This window comes from Eriocheir sinensis, chromosome 27, assembly GCF_024679095.1.
Source record: "Eriocheir sinensis breed Jianghai 21 chromosome 27, ASM2467909v1, whole genome shotgun sequence".
NCBI lineage: Eukaryota > Metazoa > Arthropoda > Malacostraca > Decapoda > Varunidae > Eriocheir > Eriocheir sinensis.
This window is the reverse complement of record NC_066535.1, coordinates 8,340,720-8,363,879: the sequence shown is the minus strand read 5'-3', so window position 1 is coordinate 8,363,879 and position 23,160 is coordinate 8,340,720. Positions and strand designations below refer to the sequence as shown.

Below are 23,160 nucleotides of genomic sequence, written 5' to 3'. Positions count from 1 at the left end.
ATACAGAAAGAGTGAACTAAAGAAACAAACACAGATAAAGAGATTGATACAGAAAGAAAGAGAGGACGAAAAAAAAACACAGATATATAAATTGATAGATAAATACCGAAAGAGAGAATTAAAGAAACAAACACAGATATAGAGACTGATAGATAGATAAAGAAAGAGAGAATTAAAGAAACAAACACAGATATAGAGACTGATAGATAGATACAGAAAGAGAGAATTAAAGAAACAAACACAGATATAGAGACTGATAGATAGATAAAGAAAGAGAGGAGGAAAGAAGCAAACAATCTCTAAGTGACGAACCGGACGAACACGCAAATAAAACTAATCCTATACACTAGCGAAAACGAGAGCACAGTCAACAACAAAAAACGAACGAAACATGAGACCGATAAACTAAAACCGAGACTACACGTGAAGGCCATTAGGGGGGTGAGGTTGGGAGGGGGAGAGAGAAGCAGGAGGTGACGGACGGGTGAATATATTTGTGTGCAACGGCAGAGCAGGTGAATCAGCAGGAGGGTAGCGGATGAGTGTAAGGAGAGGGAGGCCCATGCTTACTGTCCCTTTGCACGCCTCTCTAGTCCTGCTACACGCATCACATGCATACAAACAGCCGCAAGAACTCTCCTCGAAGACTATTCTCGCTCCTCCACGCTGACCACCATCGTCGAGTTGTTCTATGCAAGCAGGAGTTGGTCGTCTTTGCATGTTTTTCCCTTGCACAACACTCGAGTCCTACTAAACGCATCACACGCATACAAACAGCCGCAAGAACTCTCCTCGAAGACTATTCTCGCTCCTCAACGTTGACCACCTTCGTCGGATCGCTCTATTCGAGCAGGAGCCCTTGTTGTCTCCTTGCACGCCTCTCTAGTCCTGCTACACGCCAGCCAAGGATATACACGCAGCACGTCCAACACATAGAGGAATAACCTCGTTCCGTCAGGCCGATCACAACCAGAGTAAGAGAAGCCCCATGCTGTCTCCCTGCACAGCTCTACACGCTAAGCAAAGAGTGTATACACGCAGCACGTCCAGCACACAACGACCTCAGCATCCCTCCTTTAGGAATAACCTCGTTCCGTCAGGCCGATCACTGCCACCTCTCGCTTTCTGTTCCCTGGCCGTCGACCCCGCGGCCCCAACCCTTATCGCGGCTCTCTGGCGTCACTCAGACCCGTCCTTCACGTTGGCTGGCTTGACTCAGGAATTACAAGTGATCCGCGGAGAGAAACACACGTCAGCGGGTCAGCGAGTCCTTCACCCCCCGCCGCGCCATACATTGTAGGAGGGAAGTTTATGCTAATGTTGGTGAGCCATTGAGATTTCTTTGGCCTTTACGTTAGATGCTTTAACTCAGGGACACGCGCACACCAGCTCTTCCGCAAACATTCACACTCTGCCAGATATTCTACAGAGCAAGTTTTAGCTGACTTGAGCGACGAGATGAAGGCGACCCCACGTCATCCCAAATCTCGCCCGTCAGCAAGTCAGCGCCACACGAGAGCACATCACCTGGCTAGGCACCGACACAGGTGGATTCGATGGTGCACGGGAGGGAAGCTCACGTGACTGGCCCGGTGAGGTGACGTCAACACCTGTCCTACCACACCACACCCTCGCCCCGCGGGCTGAGTGGCCGAGACAGCCGGGCTCCAACAAGGTAGCACGCAGCAAACCCTGCCTGGCCACTACAGCCGCCGCGGGGACCACAGCGACACGGCAAATTAAGATGTTTAACTGGAATATCGAACGAAGGAATAAAAGCGCAAAAAATATACTATGATAATTTTGGGCTATCCGTGTGCCCAACCCGCGCCCACACACACGCCGTGCCCAAACTATCCCTGCGGCGAAGGTAGGCAGGAAGGCGATGCCGAGCGGGGCCGCCAGTTAGCCAGGGCGAGGCGGGCCCACGTGCAGCTGCGGCCTCGCCCAGCGCCCCGGTCATCGTCTGCCTTCAGGCGGGACTCGTTGGTTTCCTTTTTCGTCCCTGAGCCGAACATCGCCCGGGGGCGGCGAGCACGGTGGCCGCCTCGCTATCAAGCGCCTTATTAAACTGGCCGCAAAAAGATCCTTGAAATTGAGACGATGATCCACCGTAATCGTTGCGAACATTGCCATATTAAGCAAAATAACAACAATACCCGCGACATCGCCATTACACGGCCCTGAGCTGCAACCCTCTCTGTCTGCTGACGCAACACTCCCTCGCCTCCAGCCGCGTGACAGAAGCTCCGCACCGCCTCGCAACACGGAGCACAACCTAACAAAAATCAGCCCCAGAATTCAGGACAGCCAATCAACCAAACCGTCATCGACACGAGACAAATCAGTAGTCCAGCGGTCCAAGGGGCGGGGTCACTTAGGAGCAATTATTCATCACAAACGGAACTAAATAGGAGATATTTTCCGACTCTTTCGCAAGAAACTGAATAATGGAGAGAAGATACAGTGTGCCGGGAAAATCACAGCAGATGAACGCGCACACACACACACACACACACACACACACACACACACACACACACAACCCCAATAAACCTTGATAATTCCACACACGTCGAACACACATACAGCCCCTCCCTCAAGCCGCCTCTTCCTGTTGAGCGTCGGCCTCCTACACACCCCTGCCCGTCCCTCCCTCGCTCCGGCCCTCCACGCTGCAGGCCGCCCGGGGTCATATTCTCAAACATTTCGGCGTTCAAGCACACTATTTGACAAGGCTTTCGTGGGAGCTGTGGGTATTTTCAGGGGTAGTTTTATGACCCTGGAGGTAGTGTGATCATTCTTTTGAGCCATGAATGTAAGAAAACTCACTATAAATCTGCTTTACGACCTTTGGAAATAGGTGATGTGAGAGGCGGAAGCGTCTGAGAATACCAGTACGGGCCGCGCTACGCATCCGTTCACCTCAAAACAATACTGACGAAATCTCATCTGCGTCACACTCTCCACGCGCTTCAAAGCCACCGCCAGAGGTACTCACAGACATCCTTCCTTAATCATGAGGTAAAAATGTCAACAGAGCAATGACGATAATTCCAAACAAACTCGCGACGTATGGAGCGTAACAACACTTTTTTTGTCTGCTACCGCCAAGCCCGTTTTGCCGATGACAGTTCCAAGCAGAAACGTTCAAAGCGTAACAATCAGGAGTGTGGGGTCGGACATAAGACAATTCGACTCCGACTCCACACCCCTGTTAGCACCATTTTTATTTTTTTACTTCTATGCCGCCAAGCCTGTATGCCTGGTGTTGTGTTGCTAGTGTGTGTGTTGTTAGTGTGTGTGTGTGTGTGTGTGTGTGTGTGTGTGTGTGTGTGTGTGTGTGTGTGTGTGTGTGTGTGTGTGTGTGTCGTTAGTGCCGCCAAGCTTGTGTTCCTGGTGTTGTGTTGTTAGTGTGTGTGTTTGTGTGTGTTTTTAGCGCCGCCAAGCCTGTGTTCCTGGTGTTGTGTTATTACTGTGTGTGTTATAAGTTTGTGTGTTCGTTTAGTGTGTGTTGTGTTAGTATGTATGTTAGTGTGTTGTTGGTGTCCCTGTGTTTCCCAGCGTAGCCGACAGGGGAACAACATAGTGGAAAAAAAAGAGAGCACACAATCCCGGTCTCATAATGCAACAACAATTTACATTCAAAGGAACGGAAGTAGGCGGCTTTCACTGTAACATACAACAAACAAACAGCAATGAAGGGCATGATGATGATGATGGCGGTGATGACAGTGGTGGTAATAATGATGACGACGTATTATTATGAAGAAGAGAAAGATAATAAGGAGAAGTTCGAGGAGGAGGAGGAGGAGGAGCAAAACCCGAAATCCCTTAATCCCGTGAAGAGCTGTGTGGTAATCCTTTCCAGCGTACAATTGTGTGGGAACGGTAGTCAGCACACACACACACACACACACACACACACACACACGCACACACACACACACACACACATGATATCTAACACTGGATCATATAAAAACACACACTCGCATATACGGAGTTGTAATCACACACACACACACACGATAACACACTCACAGACTCAGGAGGTGGACGGAGCGGCTGTTTGTGGCTTACCTGCAAGGAGAAAAAAAAGAAAATGTATTAGAAAGGTCAACTTGGGTGGCAAAGAAAACAATGTTGATTCTTACTGTTAGAAGAACATACAAAAATCAAACTTAAAGTACAACACATCAATGCCTAAAAATGAAAGCTTCTACTTGAATAGAAAGAAAAAAAATCTGTATCCATATAAAAGAGTATAAAGAAGACAGTCAAAGTTTATGAGAAATTTATGCAAGACAGTTACGAAAACAAGGTGATGCGGAAGGAGGAGAGGCGAGGTCACGAGCCTATGCCAGGAGGAGGAGGAGGAGGAGGAGGGGGTGTCACGGGGACCTTGTGGGGGAGGCGCCTGGCACAACTGTACACCACCCACGCTTGACACACACACACACACACACACACACACACACACACACACCTCAGATACAGATAGATAGATAGATAGAGATAGATAGATAGATAGAGAGAGAGAGAGAGAGAGAGAGAGAGAGAGAGAGAGAGAGAGAGAGAGAGAGAGAGAGAGAGAGAGAGAGAGAGAGAGAGAGAGAGAGAGAACAACCGGAGGGCTCCAGCATATCAGACGAGGCAGGACCACCAGGGCTCCCCATTCCCCCCCCCCCCCCACACACACCCACACACACACACACACCAATGCAGACAGACACCTTGACACACGACACTCCCTACCTCTATCCCCCCCCCCCCCCCAACAACATTCCAACGTGCTCCTGCAACCGTGATGAAGAGCCCAACTGCATCACTGTCCAGGGCGGCGGCGGCGACGGGGGGTGGAAGGGTCAAGAGAAAGGGGAGGGAAGGGGAGAGAAGGAGAAAGGGAGGGAAGGGGTGATGAAGGGGTGAGGGAGAAGGGGAGGGAAGGGAATGGAGAAGGGGTGCCGACGGGGGGTGGAAGGGTCAACAGAAAGGGAGGGAGAGAAAGGGAGGGATGGGGTGATGAGGGGGTGAGGGAGAAGGGGAGGGAAGGGAATGGAGAAGGGGTGCCGACGGGGGGTGGAAGGGTCAACAGAAAGAGGAGAAAGGGAGGGAAGGGGTGAGGGAGGGAAGGGGTGAGGGAGGGAAGGGGTGAGGGAGGGAAAGGGTGAGGGAGGGAGGGGGTGAGGGAGGAGGTGGAGGGAGGGTGAGGGTGACAAGAACAGCATGTGGCATAGTGAATAATGGGCGTAAGACTGTATGAGAGAGAGAGAGAGAGAGAGAGAGAGAGAGAGAGAGAGAGAGAGAGAGAGAGAGAGAGAGAGAGAGAGAGAGAAAGGGGGGTGGGTATGAGCAAGCAGACAGGGGTGGAATTTCTCAGCATGTTAATTAATGACGTCAAGTTTCCACTATAACTGTATCGCGCTCCACTTCTTGCATAACACACACACACACACACACACACACACACACACACACACACACACCTCCGTCCTTGTCCTGAACGTTCACTCTTTCCACACTCCTTCTCTCCATCATTCCTCCCTCCCTCCCTCACTTCCCTCCTGCCTTGGAGTAAATATATCTAAAAAAAGTTACTCTGCCAAGCCGAGTCGGAGTATTTACAGGAATATGACGAGGAAGAGGAGGAAAAGGAGGAGGAGAAGGAGGAGGAGGAGGAGTAAGAAGAGAAACAGGAACAGGAGGATGAAGAGGAAGACAGAAAGAAGAGGTGGAAGAGAAAGAGGTAGAAGATGAGGAAGAGGAGGAAGACGAGGAGTATTTAGAAACCCTGCCTAGACGAGAGAGAAGAAGAGAGAAAGGGAAACAGGCGAGAGAAAAGGAGCGAAACGGGGAGGAAAGGAAAAAAAAAGAGAATGAAGAAAAAGGAGGAGGGAGAGAATGAGGAAGGGGAGGAAAAGAGAAGGAAGAGAATGAAGAAAAAAGAAGAGGGAGAAAGAGAAAAAGAGGAAGATAAAGAAAGAAAGGGAAGAAAGAGAAAGATGAAGACGGAAAAAAAAAAAAAAAGGAAGCAGAGTCCGAGTATTTACAAGCCCTGCCTTACATAACTTAGCACATGTGAAAATCTGTCCCGTCCCCGAGTTCGTCCCACCCCGCTGTGCCCTACCCTTGTCTGGCCCGCGTGTGTGTGTGTGTGTGTGTGTGTGTGTGTGTGTAGATGGATGGAGGGGGAGGGAGGGGGTGTTACTCTGGCAGGCACGGGGGCGAGGGTAGAGGGAATGAGGAGGGTGATGATGAGGGTAGTGGTGAAGAGGACAAAGATAGGGAGGGTCGCGAGATGCAAGAGATGTCGAGTGTTATCTTCTGTGGAATGATGATGGCGGAGATGGTGATTCTCTCTCTCTCTCTCTCTCTCTCTCTCTCTCTCTCTCCACACACATACTTGCTTACATTTTCCTTTTTTTCACTTTTTTATCTTTATTTAATTTTCCAAGCCTTCTATTTTCTTATTTTCTCTATCTTTTTTCTCTCAACAGCATCTTTTGTCTGACGAAACTTAACTCTTCACTGTAACTTGTCTGTCTGTATTTTGCTTTCCTTTCACTGTAGCCTCGATAAAATAAAGAAAAACTAACAACAGAATAACAGGAACGGGGCAGTGGTGGTGGTGGTGGGTGGTGGTAGTGATGGTGGTGGTGGTGGTGGAAAGGGGTGATTCGGGCGGGCAAAAGCAGTGAACAGGAATAAGTGGTGGTGTGGTGGTGAGGTCGTGGTGATGAGAGAAGCAGCAAAGAGTTCGTGGTGGTGGTGGTAGTGATGGTGGTGGTGGTGGTAGTGATGGTGGTGGTGGTGGTGGTGGTAGTGGTGGTGGTGGTGGTAGTGATGGTGGTGGTGGTGGTGGTGTAAGGCTTCGAAACGTTCTGTAATCTCTCTCTCTCTCTCTCTCTCTCCCCATCCTCCACTTCTTTAAATTCTACCTAAGTGTTGTCGCTGTATTTCTGCTCTCCTCCTCCTCCTATTGCTTCCATCCATTCCCTCTTCTTTTAATCCTTTCTCTCTCTGTCTATCTATCTATCTATCTCTCCTATTCCTTTCTCGTCTATCCCTTTCTTTTCCTTCCATTTCATCTCACATTCCCTTCTCTCCATTTAATTTTCTCTCTCCTTTCTCTCCATTTAATTTTATCTTCTATTCCTCTCTCTCCATTTATCTCCTACTCCTTTCTCTCTCTCCATTTATCTCCTGTACCCCTCTTTCCCATTTTCTCTCCTGTTCTTTTCCTTCCCCCTTATTCCCCTAACACACTGTCGACTAAGAACATCCTTGAAGCTAAATATATCTCTCCCGCTTCCACGACACCCTTCCCGCATAATGCACCCATATCCACACGTCTTCTATCTCCTCTAAATACTTCTAATAGTCGTTATACCATCCCCAAATACACAGCACTTGGTATTACACATTTATATCTCTTCCAAATACATTTCCCTAGGTATTAATCATTGTATACCTTCAAATACTTCTTAATATAAATCCCACCAGTAAGCACACACTCTCTCCTGGTACACGACATATGTGAAGCTAAATATATCACCTAGACAAAGCTGAGGCTGGTGTTCACATCTCATACCTCTTCTAAATACATTTCCCTAAGCATTTCACATCTTATACCTTCTCCAAGTACTTCTTATACTTCAAATACTTCTTATGCAGCCCACCAGCACACACACACACTCCTGGTACTTGACATCTGTGAAGCCAAATATATCCCCGACCTCTTTCAAATACATTTCCCTAAGTATTTCGCATTTTAAACCCTCCCCAAATACTTCTTAACTTCAAATACTTCTTATGCAGCCCACCAGCACACACACACACTCTTGGTACGCGACATCTGTGAAGCTAAAAATATCCCAGACGATGCTGAGCGCCCACCACCACAGCCACGATCACCACCCACACTGCAGCTCCCTCCCACCTCCTACCACCTACCTCTTCCCTCCCTCCCTCCCTCCTTGTGTCGACCCATGCACCGCTAGCCACCCAAACTTGCAGCATCTCCATCTCACCGAACCTCCTCCTCCTCCTCACCCTGACTACCCAAGCTTGCCCACGTGCCCTCCGCTACCCACCTATCAATTCTCCCGCCTACAACTCCTCCTCCTCCTCCTCCTACTACTACTCCTACTACTCCCTTCCTTACCATTTGCCGCACCCACCTGTGAGAGAAGGGATGAGAGAGAGAGAGAGAGAGAGAGAGAGAGAGAGAGAGAGAGAGAGAGAGAGAGAGAGAGAGAGAGAGAGAGAGAGAGAGAGAGAGAATCACCAATATACATACTAAGAGTTCTATATACATACCCCCATAAAACAAAGATTAATACACAACAAAACATACGATAGACACGTAAAAAAAAAAAAAAAAAAAAAAAACTTTCAACTATACCCAAAAATGCAATGAAGAAAAAAAATCCAGTGATACGAAATACACACGAACAAGCAAATAAAAGAAAAGATAAAAAAAAAAAACTTGATAGCGATACGAAATAAACGAGAACGAGAACAGAAGGGGAAAAAAAAAAATTGGTGACCTGAAATACACAAAAAAGAAAAGGACGAAAAAAAGATAAATACACAAAAAAGAAAAGGACCAAAAAATAAATTGATAAGTGATACGAAATTCACCAAAACCGAATGGAAACCGAAAATGGCGATAGGAAATACACAAGGACAAAAAAGGACGAAAACGAAAAAGGGAAAGTTGACGGTGGAAAAAAAAAAAAAAAAAAAAAAACGAGAACAGAAAGGAAAAAAAAAAAAAAGTTGGTGATACGAGATACAAAAACAAAAACAAAAGGAAAACACAACAGGCTAAATAGTTAATGTAAGTAAGTAGTAGGAGGCACAAGAGGAGGAGGAGGAGGAGGAGGAGGAGGAGGCTATTTGGTAAGTTAGTTTGTTGGTTCCCTTGAGCGGCGTTGCGTTGGTATGGACGGGAGGGAGAGAGGCGGCACAGCGATGACGTCAAGGGGCGAGACTTCACCAACACCAACGATGTGATAATCAGGCGGCAGGTGCAGGAGGAGGAGGAGGAGGAGGAGGAGGAGAACAAGGGGAAGAGAGAGAGAGGAAGGAGGAGGAAGAAGAGAAAGAGCGGTAAGAAAGAGGAAGGAGAAGGAAGAAGAGAATGAATAAGAGAAAAAAAGAGGAAGAGGAAGAATAGGAGAAAGAGGAAGACGAGGAGAATAAGTAGAATTAGAAAAAAGAAGAATGGAGAATTAGAATAGTAGTAGTAGTAGTAGTAGTAGTAGTAGTAATAGTAGTAGTAGTAGTAGTAGTAGTTAAAGAAGGATTGAAGGAGGAAGAAGCGGAGTAAAAGTAGTAAAGCAAAAGAAGAGAAAGAAGTAGAAGATTAAAATGATGAGGACGGAAGAGGAGGAGGACGAAGAGGAGTAGAAGAAAAAACAAAACAAAACAAAATATTCGTAGCAGAAGGAAGATTGAGAGGAGGGAAGGAGGAAGTAGTAGAAGAAGAAGGAGGAGGAGGAGGAGGAGGAGGAGGAAAGTAGACACCCAGTATACGGGACTATGGGTGGAGTGAAGGGAGGGAGGGAGCGATCGGGTGGCGGCGGGAACCAGAGTCAAGCAGGCGGAGGTAGGGAATGGGCGGAGGGTGGCCTGGGTGGGCGTGTGGGTGGCGCCGCCCTGCCCTTAGGGAAGCACTGCCGCCGACGCTGAGGGAGGAATGCGAGGGAGGTCATCCAGCACCCAACTCCACCCGTCATCCACCTGGACACCTTCACCTGCTCCACCATCACTTCCACCTTTACCTCCTTCCACTTTAACACCCAACACCACTCGTCATCCACCTGCAGACCACCACCACCACCACCACCTGGACACCTTCACCTGCTCCACCATGGCAGTATTCCACCATCACTCCCACCTTCACCTCCTTCCACTTCAACACCCCAAACCACCCATCGTCCACCTGCAGAACACCACCACCTGACACCCACTCCATCACCACAGTCCACCTTCATCCACCTTTACCACCACTACTTGGACTTCTTCACTTCCACCCACTTCAAGGACCACCACCACCCATCCATCATCCACCTGCAGACCACCACCATCACCACCTGGACACCTGCACCTCCACCTACTCCACAACAGCAATCCACCTTCACCTACTTTTACCAACACCTCCTTCCACTTCAACACTCAAAACCATCCACCCATCATCCACCTGCAGACCACCACCATCACCACCTCCACCTACTCCACAACAGCAATCCACCTTCACCTACTTTTACCAACACCTCCTTCCACTTCAACAATCAACACCACCCACCCATCATCCACTTGCAGAATACCAACACCACCACCACTTCGACACTTGCACCTCCACCTCCTCCACCTCGGTAGTCCACCCTCATCCACCAGTAAGCCTTTCACCTCCAAGCCACAACCTAGCTCCTCCTCTATCCCCTCCCCCTTCACCGTCCCTCCTAGCACTGTACCTTAAGCCCCGAGGAGATGCCACACCGCACACTGAACTAACCTGACCCTTCCTTCTCCACCCTGCACCACGCCTCCCATGACCCCCTCTACTACTCCTTCCCTTCCTTCCTCTGGTGGGATAGGGACGAGGATGTTTCACGGGGCTCAGGTGTTCTGTTGTTGGTTTACGTGTATGTTGGTTTTGTTGCCCGTTTTAGTTTACAGGTGTGTTGATGGATTTTTTTTTTTTTTTTTTACAGCAGAGGAGACAGTGCAAGGGCGTAATAAAAAGAAAACAATAATGAAAAAAAAAAGCCTGCTACTGTTTCTTTTCTTCGGCTTCTTTCTCTTTCTCGTTTTCTCTCTTATCTTTTCCACCACGTCAATGCCTCAAGGTCCTTCACCCACTCCTTTTCTTCGTTTTTTTCCTTCTTTCTCGTTTTCTCTTTTATTTAATCCATCACGTCACTGCCTCAAGATTCCTCACCCACTCCTTTTCTTCGTTTTTTTCCCTCTTTCTCGTTTTCTCTCTTATCTATTCCACCACGTCACTGCCTCAAGGTCCTTCACCCACTCCTTTTCCTCCTTTATTTTTCCTCTTTCTCGTTTTCTCTCTTATCTAATCCACCACGTCACTGCCTCAAGATCCCTCACCCACTCCTTTTCCTCCTTTATTTTTCCTCTTTCTCGTTTTCTCTCTTATCTAATCCAACACGTCACTGCCTCAAGATCCCTCACCCACTCCTTTTCTTCGTTTTTTTCCCTCTTTCTCGTTTTCTCTCTTATCTAATCCATCACGTCACTGCCTCAAGATCCCTCACCCACTCCTTTTCCTCCTTTATTTTTCCTCTTTCTCGTTTTCTCTCTTATCTAATCCATCACGTCACTGCCTCAAGATCCCTCACCCACTCCTTTTCCTCCTTTATTTTTCCTCTTTCTCGTTTTCTCTGTTATTTAATCCACCACGTCAATGCCTCAAGATCCCTCACCCACTCCATTTCTTCGTTTTTTTCCCTCTTTCTCGTTTTTTCTCTTATCTATTCCACCACGTCACTGCCTCAAGGTCCCTCATCCACTCCTTTTCTTCATTTTTTTCCTCTTTCGTTTTCTCTCATATCTAACCCATCACGTCATTGCTTCAAGATCCCTCACTACCCACCTAAAAACACACCTGGAAATATATTAAGCGCAGGTGTGTGGTGACTGCTGCATAATGGGCTAAGATAAACTGGAAGCTGCTTGAACATTTTAGTCTTCCCAATGCAAGTACTAAATGTTTCGTCTTCGGGTTCTTTTTCTTCTTATTAAAAACTCGTCGTTGTCCGCAAACAGACTAACTCTCCATTCAGTGACTTGCTCTTTCTGTGTGGTTATGGAATACTGCGTGAAAAAGTTGCATCTAAAGGAAACGCTTCGTGCCGTGGACATACAAGCAGGTGGGTGATGAATGGGTGGGTGTTGAGTCCAGATGAGTATACGACGGCGCAGGAGTTGAGTATGAGGAAGCCAGGTAAACAAGACTCACTACACAGACTTGATGAATAAAGAAGAGGAAGGTAAGAGCAGTCACGATAAGTGGAAAAGAAGGAACGGAAGGAGACAAGTTAAATGAATTCCACGATGCAGATTTAATGAATGGAGAAGAGAAAGAGGAAGGAAAACACTAACGAAAGGTGGACGAAGGAGCACAGAACATTAAACGAGGCTCACAACGCAGATCTGATGAATGAAGAAGAGGAGGAGGAAGGGAAACGCGAACGATAGGTGGACGAAGGAGCACATAACATTATACGAGGCTAACGACACTATCTGATGAATGGAGAAGAGGAAGAGGAAGGGAAACGCGAACGACAGGTGGACGAACATTAAACGAGGTCCTTGACACTATCTGATGAATGAAGAAGGAACGAACGAGGAGGGAGAAATTTATGCCACTCCGGGACGTCGAGTCGAGGAGGGTGACTTAGCGAGGTCTGCGGCGAGGTCCCCACACACTGCAGCGCCGGGGGACCTGAGGGTGTCTGGCGGCCACTCCCCGCCGCGCCTTATCTGGCCAACATGCCCTTGCGCCCAGTGAATGAAATTACGCCGCCGCCGCCCCGCCTATCGCCAAATCTCCAGTCAGCTCTCTCGTGTACACAGGACAAGTTCAAAGCCCGGAGGCACGTGGACAGAATTCAGAATGGTTTTGTCAGCGCGTAGAGACGAAGACCTTCTTGGTGTTTTCGTATTTTCAAGGCGCTTTAGAATATTCCTGATGTCATGTCATAAAGCCTCTTACACTGCGATGCGAGCTGTCCTAAAACAGAGCCAGAGAAGCTAGTCCTTGGCCCGGTGCGTCCCTCCCTTGTCCGCCGCCCCGCCACGGCAGTCCCTCGAGCCCGCCGCCGCCGTCCCGCCACACAGCAGCTCAGGAACACACACAAACCTGACCCACATCGAAGCAGCAACAGTCACTCCCCCCTCCCCTTAAGGCTCATCTTGCACTCATCGCCTGCTCCTCCTCATCCTTAAATTCTGCAGGTCATCAGATTAGTAACTATCTTCCTACCGTGTCTGATACACCCCATGGTGTCGGAATATAGTGCCTACACTAATGTGGCGCGTTTAAAGTCCACAAAACACTGCCACTCCATCACCGTCAGTGTCAGAAGCAGTATAATAATTTGTAGAGAGGGTACTGAACGTTTTCCAGGCGTGTGTGTCAAGACTGACGTGTATGAGACAAGCCGTCTCTCTCGCTGGCAGGCGGGATCTGCGAGGCTGACAGCTTCAGCTTCTCTTTCAGATGGCACTTTGGTCTGTATGGAAAAGGCTAGATGGAGTGTGTGGATCCTTCCGAGTCCAGTAACTTGTTTTGACGAATTTAGAGCACGACGCGGTGGTGTTCGCAGGACCCCCGGCAAACAGGCCACAGAGAGAGGCGACCACCACCACCGGACGGCACGTCCGCCACCCGCCACGACCCGTGTGGTCGCGTACCCGCCGTCAGTGATCAGCCACAGCAGACAGCAGGACGCTGGCCCGCCTCACCGCCCGCCCACACGCGCCGCCTCCACCTCCACCCGAGGAAACTGTTGGGCGGGAGGCAAGCGTCTTCACAACATGCTGTTTACTGGACAACTTACGGCCCCGGTAACACAGTAGCTGCCATCCCTGTTAGTTTAAGATCCTGTTGTTCCTCCCTTCCCCGCACTTCCCCAACGTGTAGCTCGCCATGCGTAGCCGGGGCAGCCTCACAGCGCCTTCAAACCGGCTGACCTAAACAACATTATCTGCCCACTTGACTCCCCGCGCCCAGGACCGGTCGTGGCTGCTTGGAAGGATTAGTCAGGCCTCAAAATATAATAGTGGCTGTTCAGCACTCCGCAGGGGCAGGCTCCTGCTGACTAACGGCCAGTGCTTCACGTTAAAGCGGTCGGGTAATTCCCGGCGTGTGCATGGGACGCATAACACTCACAGCGACACAACCTTGCATACTGCGGCCTTATTAATATTTCAAGTTTGATTGCCATGACGAACAGGAAAAGAAAGAACACGTAATTTCTTTCCTTCCGCCGCCGTTTAACACGCAGGGCAAGGCGCTCGAGCCACATGTAGCAGCATTGTAGGCGCCCCGTCCAGAGGTGTGGCGTTCATGCATGCATGCTGCGGTCATTCAAGCACAGCCCCGCGTTGACAGGAAGAATGATGCAGTGTATACGTGTCTTTTCCTTCGCTGTCAGGTTTGTGTGTCAAGAGGAGGCTGGTGGGGTGTCATCTGTCAGATCGCGGGAGGTGGTCGGCGGCGTGGTGACACAACACAACCCTTGGACACAGAGGAACAGCCACCTCCGTCACCTTGGCAGCGGCGGCACAGACCTGGCTACCTACCTGCCTACCTCCTTCCAACCTACTCTTCCTTCTTTTTATTTCACTTCCTTTATTTCTTCGTTTCTCCAATCTATCATCGCTCCCTTCCTCTTCCCCCTTTCTTCGCCCTGTCGTTCCCTTTCCCATCTTTCCTATCTTTCTCTTCCCATCTTTCCTATCTTTCTCTCGCGCCGGCTGTCAAGAAACACCGCCATGGCCTCGCTCCCGCCGTGTTGATCTTAGGCTTCATAAGATCACTGAGGCGGCAGCTGCGTGTATTTGGCCCTGATCAGTAATTTATATGGCACACAGGTAAGGTGTTTACAGTCTATCTAAGGAAAAACAACCAACAACCCCAACAATCTCTCTCTCTCTCTCTCTCTCCTTTCTTGTGTTAGTTTCTTTTCATCTTATATTCTTTTTTCTCTTATCTCCTTTCTATATTTTCATTCCTCCTCCTCCTCCTCCTTCTACACGAATTCCGATCCTCACTAAACCTTCGACTTCGCATCCCTTACTGAACCTCCAGAAGCCGCCCAAGCTCTCTCACGACCACTGCAACGAGGACACGAGGGCTTGCAGGCAGCTCTAGGGACGCGGCCCCGACATGCAGCCCTTCCCTTAGCCCTTCCCTGCCTCTGCCTTGGCCTGGGAAGCCGTGCGCTGACGATTTACAGGGATTTGGAGGGATAAGCAAACCCTGTCAACTCCTCACCTGCTACCTGTTACACCTGCCTCGCCCTCTCCCTCCCTCTCCGTCTCCTCTACTCCCTCCCTTATCTCACCCTTGATCGTCCCTCTCCTTACCCCCGATAATCTTCTCTACTCTTCCGTTCCACCGCTATTATATCTCTCTTCCCTCCCTCTCTCCCTCTCCATTAGTGTCTCCCCTTCCTTCCCTCCACCCTGTCCGTTCTTTCCTTCTTCCTCCCTCCGACACCTCCAGTCCCTCCCTTATCCCACCCTTGATCGTCCCTCTCCTTACCTCCCCATAATCTTTACTCTCTCCCGTTCAACCGCTATCATATCTCTCTTCCCTCCCTCTCTCCCTCTCCATTAGTGTCTCTCCTTCCTTCCCTCCACCCTGTCTGTTCTTTCCTTCTTCCTCCCTCCGACACCTCCAGTCCCTCCCTTATCCCACCCTTGATCGTCCCTCTCCTTACCCCCCCCCATAATCTTCTCTACTCTCTTCCGTTCCACTGCTATTATATCTCTCTTCCCTCCCTCTCTCCCTCTCCATTAGTGTCTCCTTCCTTCCCTCCACCCTGTCTGTTCTTTCCTTCTTCCTCCCTCCCACATGTCTCTCCTCATTCTCTCCCCACTTACGCATTCCCTGAACCTTCACGACAACTGTTTGCTGTGACGTAAGATCCCAATCATGTTATTTTGTATTAATTTAGTGTTATTATTTCTCAAGGCCACTTACTTCCAACTTCATCACAACTGTTCTTCCCTTCTTCCTTCCTCCTTGTCCTCGTTCGCTCGTTCATTCCCTTCCTCTTCCTTTTCTATCTCCTTCAACTAGCATTATTACTCCTCCTCCTCCTCCTCCTCCTGTACCCAACTTGACATTATCATTTCCCGCGTTTCTCCCTGAACCACCCTTCATTCCCTTTCCTGTCCCCTATATTCTTCCATGATCTTTCTTCTCTCTTCCTGTTCCATCTCTCTATTTCTTTGCTTCTCTCCCTCCTCCTTCCTTTCCCTTCCTTATATATATTCTTCGTCATCTTCTCTTTCCTGCCCCATGCATTCTTCTCTAATCATCTTTCTTCTCTCTTTCTATTTCATCTCTATTTCTTTGTTTCTCTCCCTCTCCCTTCCTTATGCATATTCTTCGTCATCTTCCCTTTCCTGTCCCATGCATTCTTCTCTGATCATCTTGCTTCTCTCTATTTCAGCTTCATTGTTTCTTCGTTTCTCCCTTTCATTTTTCTTTCTTTTCCCCCTCTTCCCTCCTCCTCCTCTCTTCGTCTCCTTCCTATTCCAGCTCCCTTATTTCTTCGTTTCTACCCGTTTATCATCGCTCCCTTCCCCCTTTCTTTCCTTATAAATTATCCTCTCTACCTTCTTCATTCTACCTATTTCATCTCCTTTATTTATACCCGTCTATTATCGCCCCCTTCCCCCTTTCCTCCCTTGTAAACTCTCCTCTCTACCTTCCTACCTATCCTCTTCCTTCTACCTATTACATCTCCCTTATTTATACCCGTCTATCATCGCTCCCTTACCCTTCCTTTCCCTCCATATACATCTCCTTTGCCCTCTCCTTCCCGTCCTAGATGCCTCCTCCTCCTTCTCTTCCCGGTTCCTCACTCCACGCCTAAAAAAGTGGTCTGGACTAGAATCCTATCAACTTTCGAAGCGGATTTCTCAGTTCCAGCGAAATTTGTAATGTTGTCGGGGGTCAGCGTTTTCTGGGGCGGGCGTGTGACCTCCCAAGGGTGAATGGGAGCCTTATCGATGAAAAAAAGTCCCCTCGCTTATGTGTGTGTGTGTATCCGCCACGCCCGACTGGGAAGGCTGACTTGAGGGCCGATAGGATTAGGAGAGGATGAGGTGGCAGAAACTTAATCTTGCACACACACACACACACACACACACACACACACACACACACACACACACACACACACACACACAGAAGACTCAAGAAACAACACTACCGGAGAGAAAAAAAGACTCGAACACACACAAACACACAACACAAGGCTCAAAAACAACACTAGAAAAACTCGAGAGAGAGAGAGAGAGAGAGAGAGAGAGAGAGAGAGAGAGAGAGAGAGAGAGAGAGAGAGAGAGAGAGAGAGAGAGAGAGAGAGAGAGAGAAATAAAAAAAAACTCGCACACACAAACACACATACACAAGGCTCAAGGAACAACACAACCAAAGAGAGAGAGAGAAAGAGAAAGAGAGAAAACAACACCCCTGCCAAGCGTGGGAAAACACAAAGGTACACCACGGCTCGTCTTTCGACCACTTAAAATTCCATTCCTCGCCTTGAAACAACACAACGCAACGCAACGCAACACAACACGTGGATGACTGTCACGCAGCGCAACACAACAACACAGCGGTAAAGGCCTTCCCGCGGCCCTCCTGACGACCCTGAGGCTGGAGGAGGAGGAGGAGGAGGTGTGCCATATGGGGAAGTACGCAGGTGATGTAACATTGACGCTACCCAAGAAGGATTGATCTTTTTGTATGCTAAAGAGGAGGCGGAGGAGGAGGAGGTGGAGAAAGTGGAGGAGGAGGAGGAACATAAGAAGGTGACGTGAGGAGAACTAAATAAGTGGGCAGGAGTGAGAAAGGTTAGTGCCCCCCTCGCCCCCCCTTCCTCCACCTCCCCGGCCTTGCACTCCCGCCGCGCCCCGTCCACCTGAGGGAGGTCCAGGTGCCCCTAGGAGAGAAGTGATACGCCGCGAGGCCTCCCCCCCCCCCCCTCAGGTTACGCAACGCTCCCTTCTCATCCTTGTTTGGGGATCAGCGTGGGGCGGTGTGGGGGGTGAGTTGTGGATGGATGGGAGTTTTACGATGTGTGAGAGGTCATGTCGTTTTATCCTTCCTTACGTCGGGTAATGTGTGTGTGTGTGTGTGTGTGTGTGTGTGTGTGTGTGTGTGTGTGTGTGTGTGTGTGTGTGTGTGCTGTTTTGCTGCTGTTGATGTTGTTGTTTTCCCACATAGCTACGTTCGTTCGTTAACACTGATGTGCCTCACCTTCGTGCTGCCAGTGTTTTGTACAACGTCTGGTCTTAAAGCTTTATTTTTTGCACGACACAGTACCGGGCGGCTGTATCGAAGGCACCAGTAGTCGGCCCAACCTGTCAGTGGCGAGCTAGGTAGTTTTTTTTTTAGTGGTGCCGGCCTTATTTTGCTGCCCCCGAAGCTCAACTTGACAAGACGAAAGTTGCTGAAGGTATAGAGTTAGCAGACAGCATGTGGCTACTCGGCGATGGTTGGCAGGTGAGTGCTGATGTGCTCTATCTGTGTATTTGGTGCTTGTTCCATTCTTGTGCTATCACGGTGTATATAAAAAAAGGTAAAACAGAGATGGAGTGGACACAGGAAGGGGACAGGTGACTCAAACTGTGCAGAACATCATCCAATCAAACACTGACAAAAATATACCACTCCTCCATACTTTCACTATCATGGTGTGTGTATACGAAGCTGAGACACGGATGGAACGGACACAGGAACAGCACAGATAAGGCAGATGGTGCAGAGTATCACCAAGTCGAACAGATGATGACAGAAAAAAATATCACCACGCCAAAGGAACGCGGCCACGCTGACCTTTGAATAAGTAACAGTCTGGTCACTTCTTGGCAGCCTCCTCGGGTCCAGTCCCTCCGCCGAGCACACGGGAGGATCCGCCGTGCACAGGTGGGCCGTGAGGCAACACGGGGCGCCCCTCCTGCGGCCCCTTCCCCCTCATCCCAGGGCCTCGATGTCTCAATAGATGAGCGTCGGTGATAGGGACCGGCTCGGCGAGGTGAGGCAATCCCGGCCTAGACCTGCACTGCCCCGCCCGGCTACAAGCACTGGCTGGAGGACGTAAAGGAAGCGAAACCTCCGGCAGGGTGGACGCGACGGGTTTCAGTGGGTCCCCCTTGAGGCTGGAGGCGTGATAATACTCCGAAATTGATAACAGAAAATCCTACATCGAAAATCTGAGAAGAATTGCGGCAGAGCGATGAACTTGCACGATTTTCAATTCAGCGAGGCGCGAGGGTCGAGGACGCGCCCCATCACCAGGCGGACAGACAACCAACCGATCGTGCAGGGAATGACCAAGGCGACTGCCCGGAGGATGAGATACCACCGTGAGATGACGCTGGGCTTCGTGGGTCCCTCAATGCCTTGCACCACAACACCAATGAGCACAACGCGGCCCACAGCGGCACAAAAGAAGCACAGCGGCGAGGCGTGACCAGTTCCAGACGCCTCAGATAAACTCTCCCAGCGGCGGCGGCCATGTGGAGGCGAACTGTGCCGAAGCCTCAGTGTATCGCTGATGTCACGGGGCATAAAGAACCCCCGAGGCCTGTGTGGCTGGCTGGCTTAGGGGACGGCGGGCCTAAGAGAGATGGAGGCTGACAGGGCGTTTGGACGGGCAGCCTGAGCTTAAGGTAGGTATTCTCAAACGCTTCTGCCTTTCACATCTACTATGTCCAGAGGTCAAAGACAAGATCAGTCGGGTTCTAATAAGTATTTTTTGGGGGTTCTTGGTACAAAAGAAATGTCAAACTACCCATGGAAATGCCCACAACTCCTATGAAAGCCTTGTCAAATATGTGTACTTGGGCGCCGCAATATTGCCCTACGACTCGTATTATCAAACGTTTCGGGCTCTTGTTACGACCGTTTTTGAAGGCCACCGAGGAGCGTCGGCTTGTCATGTTATTTTTCTCGTTAATGGAGCAGAAACCTTCCAAAACTATCGCTAGGTTCAAGAAACCACTCATGGAAGCCTCTGCAACTTTTGCGAGAGCTTTTTTAAATAGATAAACTAATGTTTGGAGGAGTTTTATAACATGGGCCTACGTCTGAGGGGAGCGTGTTCGTGAGCGACAGCCCGCAGACCCGCGCCTTATACAGAGCTGATATGAATAGTGTGGACGGCGAGGGATGCCTCCTGCCCGGCGAAGCATCCATTCCCATCTGCCCGGCCTCCAGCACCGCCAGGCCGTTGCTGAAGGCCATTACCGCCCGTCAGATGGCCGTCACGGTGGCCTGGGTGTGATCTCGGCACTGAGTGGATGGAAGAGGATTACTTAAGGATATGGTGGTGGTGGTGGATGGTCAGGTCAGCCGTGTGCCGAGGCGCCGCGAGTTAGCCCCCAAAATCTTCCTCGTGGCCGCCTCCCTCCCGGCCTCAACACAGACAAATCACGCCGCCACATATAGCCACGCTGAATATTCCCGCCTAACGGCCGCCCATCAGCCGCCCTGCTCGTTACCACTGTTACCAACGGCACACGGAGGGAACAAAACACAAAGCTCCGATCACCCACGAAACTGACAAAGCTGAGCAATTCTTCGGTTGTCATTAACAGTACTGAAAAGGTAATCTGCGTGTGGCTACAGCAAAGTGACTCGTCGACCTTCCAGCAGCTGCACGGGCCCCTTCGCCGCCGCCCTCCGCCGCGCTGTTCACCCTCCAGCCTTACGTAATCGCCGGCTCCTCGCCAAAGAGACTGATCTAGGCAAACACGGGGCACACACGGCAAACACGGAGGGTCTCGCCGGTGCAGCAGTACAGGCCGTTTGTCAGCGTCGCGCCATATAAGTCCTTCCCTGCGTCAGCCTCCCCTCGCGCGGCTTCCCGGGATGCATCACCCTCCGGCAGGCATCGTCGAGGTGATCACGACAATCTATTTTGGTGTTGGTGCTGCCCGCGGCCAGACCACGCACGAGCCCCGGTTATCTGCAGCGGGAGTGTCTGGCGGGTGGTTGTGGCGATGGTTGGTTGCGTCTTCACTCCACATGTGCTGCGTCCTCCCCTTTTAAACTCCCATTCCACCCATACTTACAAACCCCAACCACCCACTTCATCCACTTTCCCGTGATGGCACTTTCCCCCCCTCCACTCCATTCCACATATGCTTTACGACCCTCACCCACCCCCTTCGTCCACTTTCCTCCCTCCACTCCATTCCACATATGCTTTACGAACCCCACCCACCCCATTCGTCCACTTTCCCCCCTCCACTCCATTCCACATATGCTTTACAACCCCCACCCACCCCCTTCGTCCACTCTCTCGTGATGGTACTTTTCCCTTCCACCCCCATTCCACACATGCTCCACAACCCCCACCCACTTCATCTACTCTCCCGTGATGAAATTTTTCTCTAACACTTCTCGTCCCTTCCAACAAGCCCCCTTCCATGTGTTAGGGACCTCACAACTCCCACCCCACACACGCCTCACTGCCCCACTTTACACTCTCTCCGTCGTGGCCTATTTCCCATCCCCTTCCCTCCCTTCCAGCACTAACTCCTACACCGTCAACTTCTGGCTGTCTTTTACTTATGGCTCACCAGCACTCCGCTATGCCTCTCGCCTCCCTGTCACGTTCAAGGGTTCGGGAGTAGAATACCTTGCTTTATATCTTCACAAATGTCTTTTCTCACCCCCACAATATTTCCCACTGACCACCTTTTATTAGCACAGCATACAGAACCTAACACCTCACGCATAAAACAGCAGCTTCACCGTCAGAAACCCTCAAAAATCTCTCTCCCTTCTCTGACTTCTCACCCCTCACGCTACTTCCTTATGACCACCTATTAATACCACACAAACAAAACCTAACGCCATATGTTTAGAGCAGCTTCCCCATCGCACTGTTTACATCCTGACGCAGCCATTCTTATCCATCCCACGTGCCCTGCGTCGCCACATCCGTCCCTCCGCCAGCCATCCCCGGTCATCGACGAAGAGCAGGCTAAAAGCAGGCACGTCAGATGCTTGCCAGCTACTTAGTAGATGAGATTTGCCAGCTGGTGCGACAATCTCTGGAGTGTGCATGGAGGGGAGGAGGAGGAGTAAGAGGTGGAAGAGAAGATGGAGATATGAGGAGAAACAAGAAGAGGAGGAAGAGGAGATGGAGTAGGAGGAGAAACAAGAAGAGGAAGAAGAGGAGATGGAGATATGAGGAGAAACAAGAAGAGGAGGAAGAGGAGATAGAGTAGGAGGAGAAACAAGAAGAGGAGGAAGAGGAGATGGAGTATGAGGAGAAACAAGAAGAGGAGGAAGAGGAGATGGAGTATGAGGAGAAACAAGAAGAGGAGGAAGAGGAGATGGAGTAGGAGGAGAAACAAGAAGAGGAGGAAGAGGAGATGGAGTAGGAGGAGAAACAAGAAGAGGAGGAAGAGGAGATGGAGTAGGAGGAGAAACAAGAAGAGGAGGAAGAGGAGATGGAGTAGGAGGAGAAACAAGAAGAGGAGGAAGAGGAGATGGAGTAGGAGGAGAAACAAGAAGAGGAGGAAGAGGAGATGGAGGAGGAGACACAAGAAGAGGTGGCAGAGGATATGGAGTAGGAGGAGAAACAAGAAGAGGAGGAAGAGGAGATGGAGTAGGAGGAGAAACAAGAAGAGGAGGAAGAGGAGATGGAGTAGGAGGAGAAACAAGAAGAGGAGGAAGAGGAGATGGAGTAGGAGGAGAAACAAGAAGAGGAGGAAGAGGAGATGGAGTAGGAGGAGAAACAAGAAGAGGAGGAAGAGGAGATGGAGTAGGAGGAGAAACAAGAAGAGGAGGAAGAGGAGATGGAGTAGGAGGAGAAACAAGAAGAGGAGGAAGAGGAGATGGAGTAGGAGGAGAAACAAGAAGAGGAGGAAGAGGAGATGGAGTAGGAGGAGAAACAAGAAGAGGAGGAAGAGGAGATGGAGTAGGAGGAGAAACAAGAAGAGAAGCAAGGGGGGTTAAACAAGCCTCAGGAGGAAGAGAAGATGGAGAGAGGAGGAGGAGGAGGAGGAGGAGGAGGAACAAGAAGATGGGCAAGGGGTTAAACTAGCCTCAGCATCGCAATGAGCAAATATACTAAAAAAAAAAAAAAAAAAAAAAAAAAAAAAAAAAGATAGAAGGGGAGGATGAGAGGGTGAGCAGATGTTTTTTTTTTTCTTCGCGATGGATGTGATGATGGTGAAGATGATTGAAGCAGAAACATCACTACCGCCAGTCAGTCCTCCTCCTCCTCCTCCTCCTCCTCCGTCGCCGCCACAAGGTTACTGACGCAGACCCCGAAATGCTTTAATCATCTTTACATACACTTTCTCCTTGCTCACGAAATTGCTCAGTTCTCTCTCTCTCTCTCTCTCTCTCTCTCTCTCTCTCTC

The 23,160-nt window shown here is 49.9% G+C and overlaps 1 protein-coding gene across 5 annotated transcripts in view; it reads right to left on the bottom strand.

Annotated features, from left to right (window-relative positions):
• The window catches only part of LOC127004070 (uncharacterized), a 121,942-nt gene that overhangs the window by 29,997 nt on the left and 68,785 nt on the right, over positions 1-23,160 (bottom strand). For 4 of the 5 annotated variants that reach the window (XR_007757611.1, XM_050871370.1, XM_050871371.1 and 1 more), the window contains exon 3: positions 4,045-4,083. The exons of the other annotated variant lie outside the window; for it this stretch is intronic. Coding sequence is in view for 3 of the 4 variants with exons in the window: in XM_050871370.1 (XP_050727327.1) it covers positions 4,045-4,083 (39 nt within the window). In the remaining variant the exon portion in view is untranslated. The remainder of the gene's footprint in view (positions 1-4,044; positions 4,084-23,160) is intronic. 5 annotated transcript variants of the gene reach the window in all.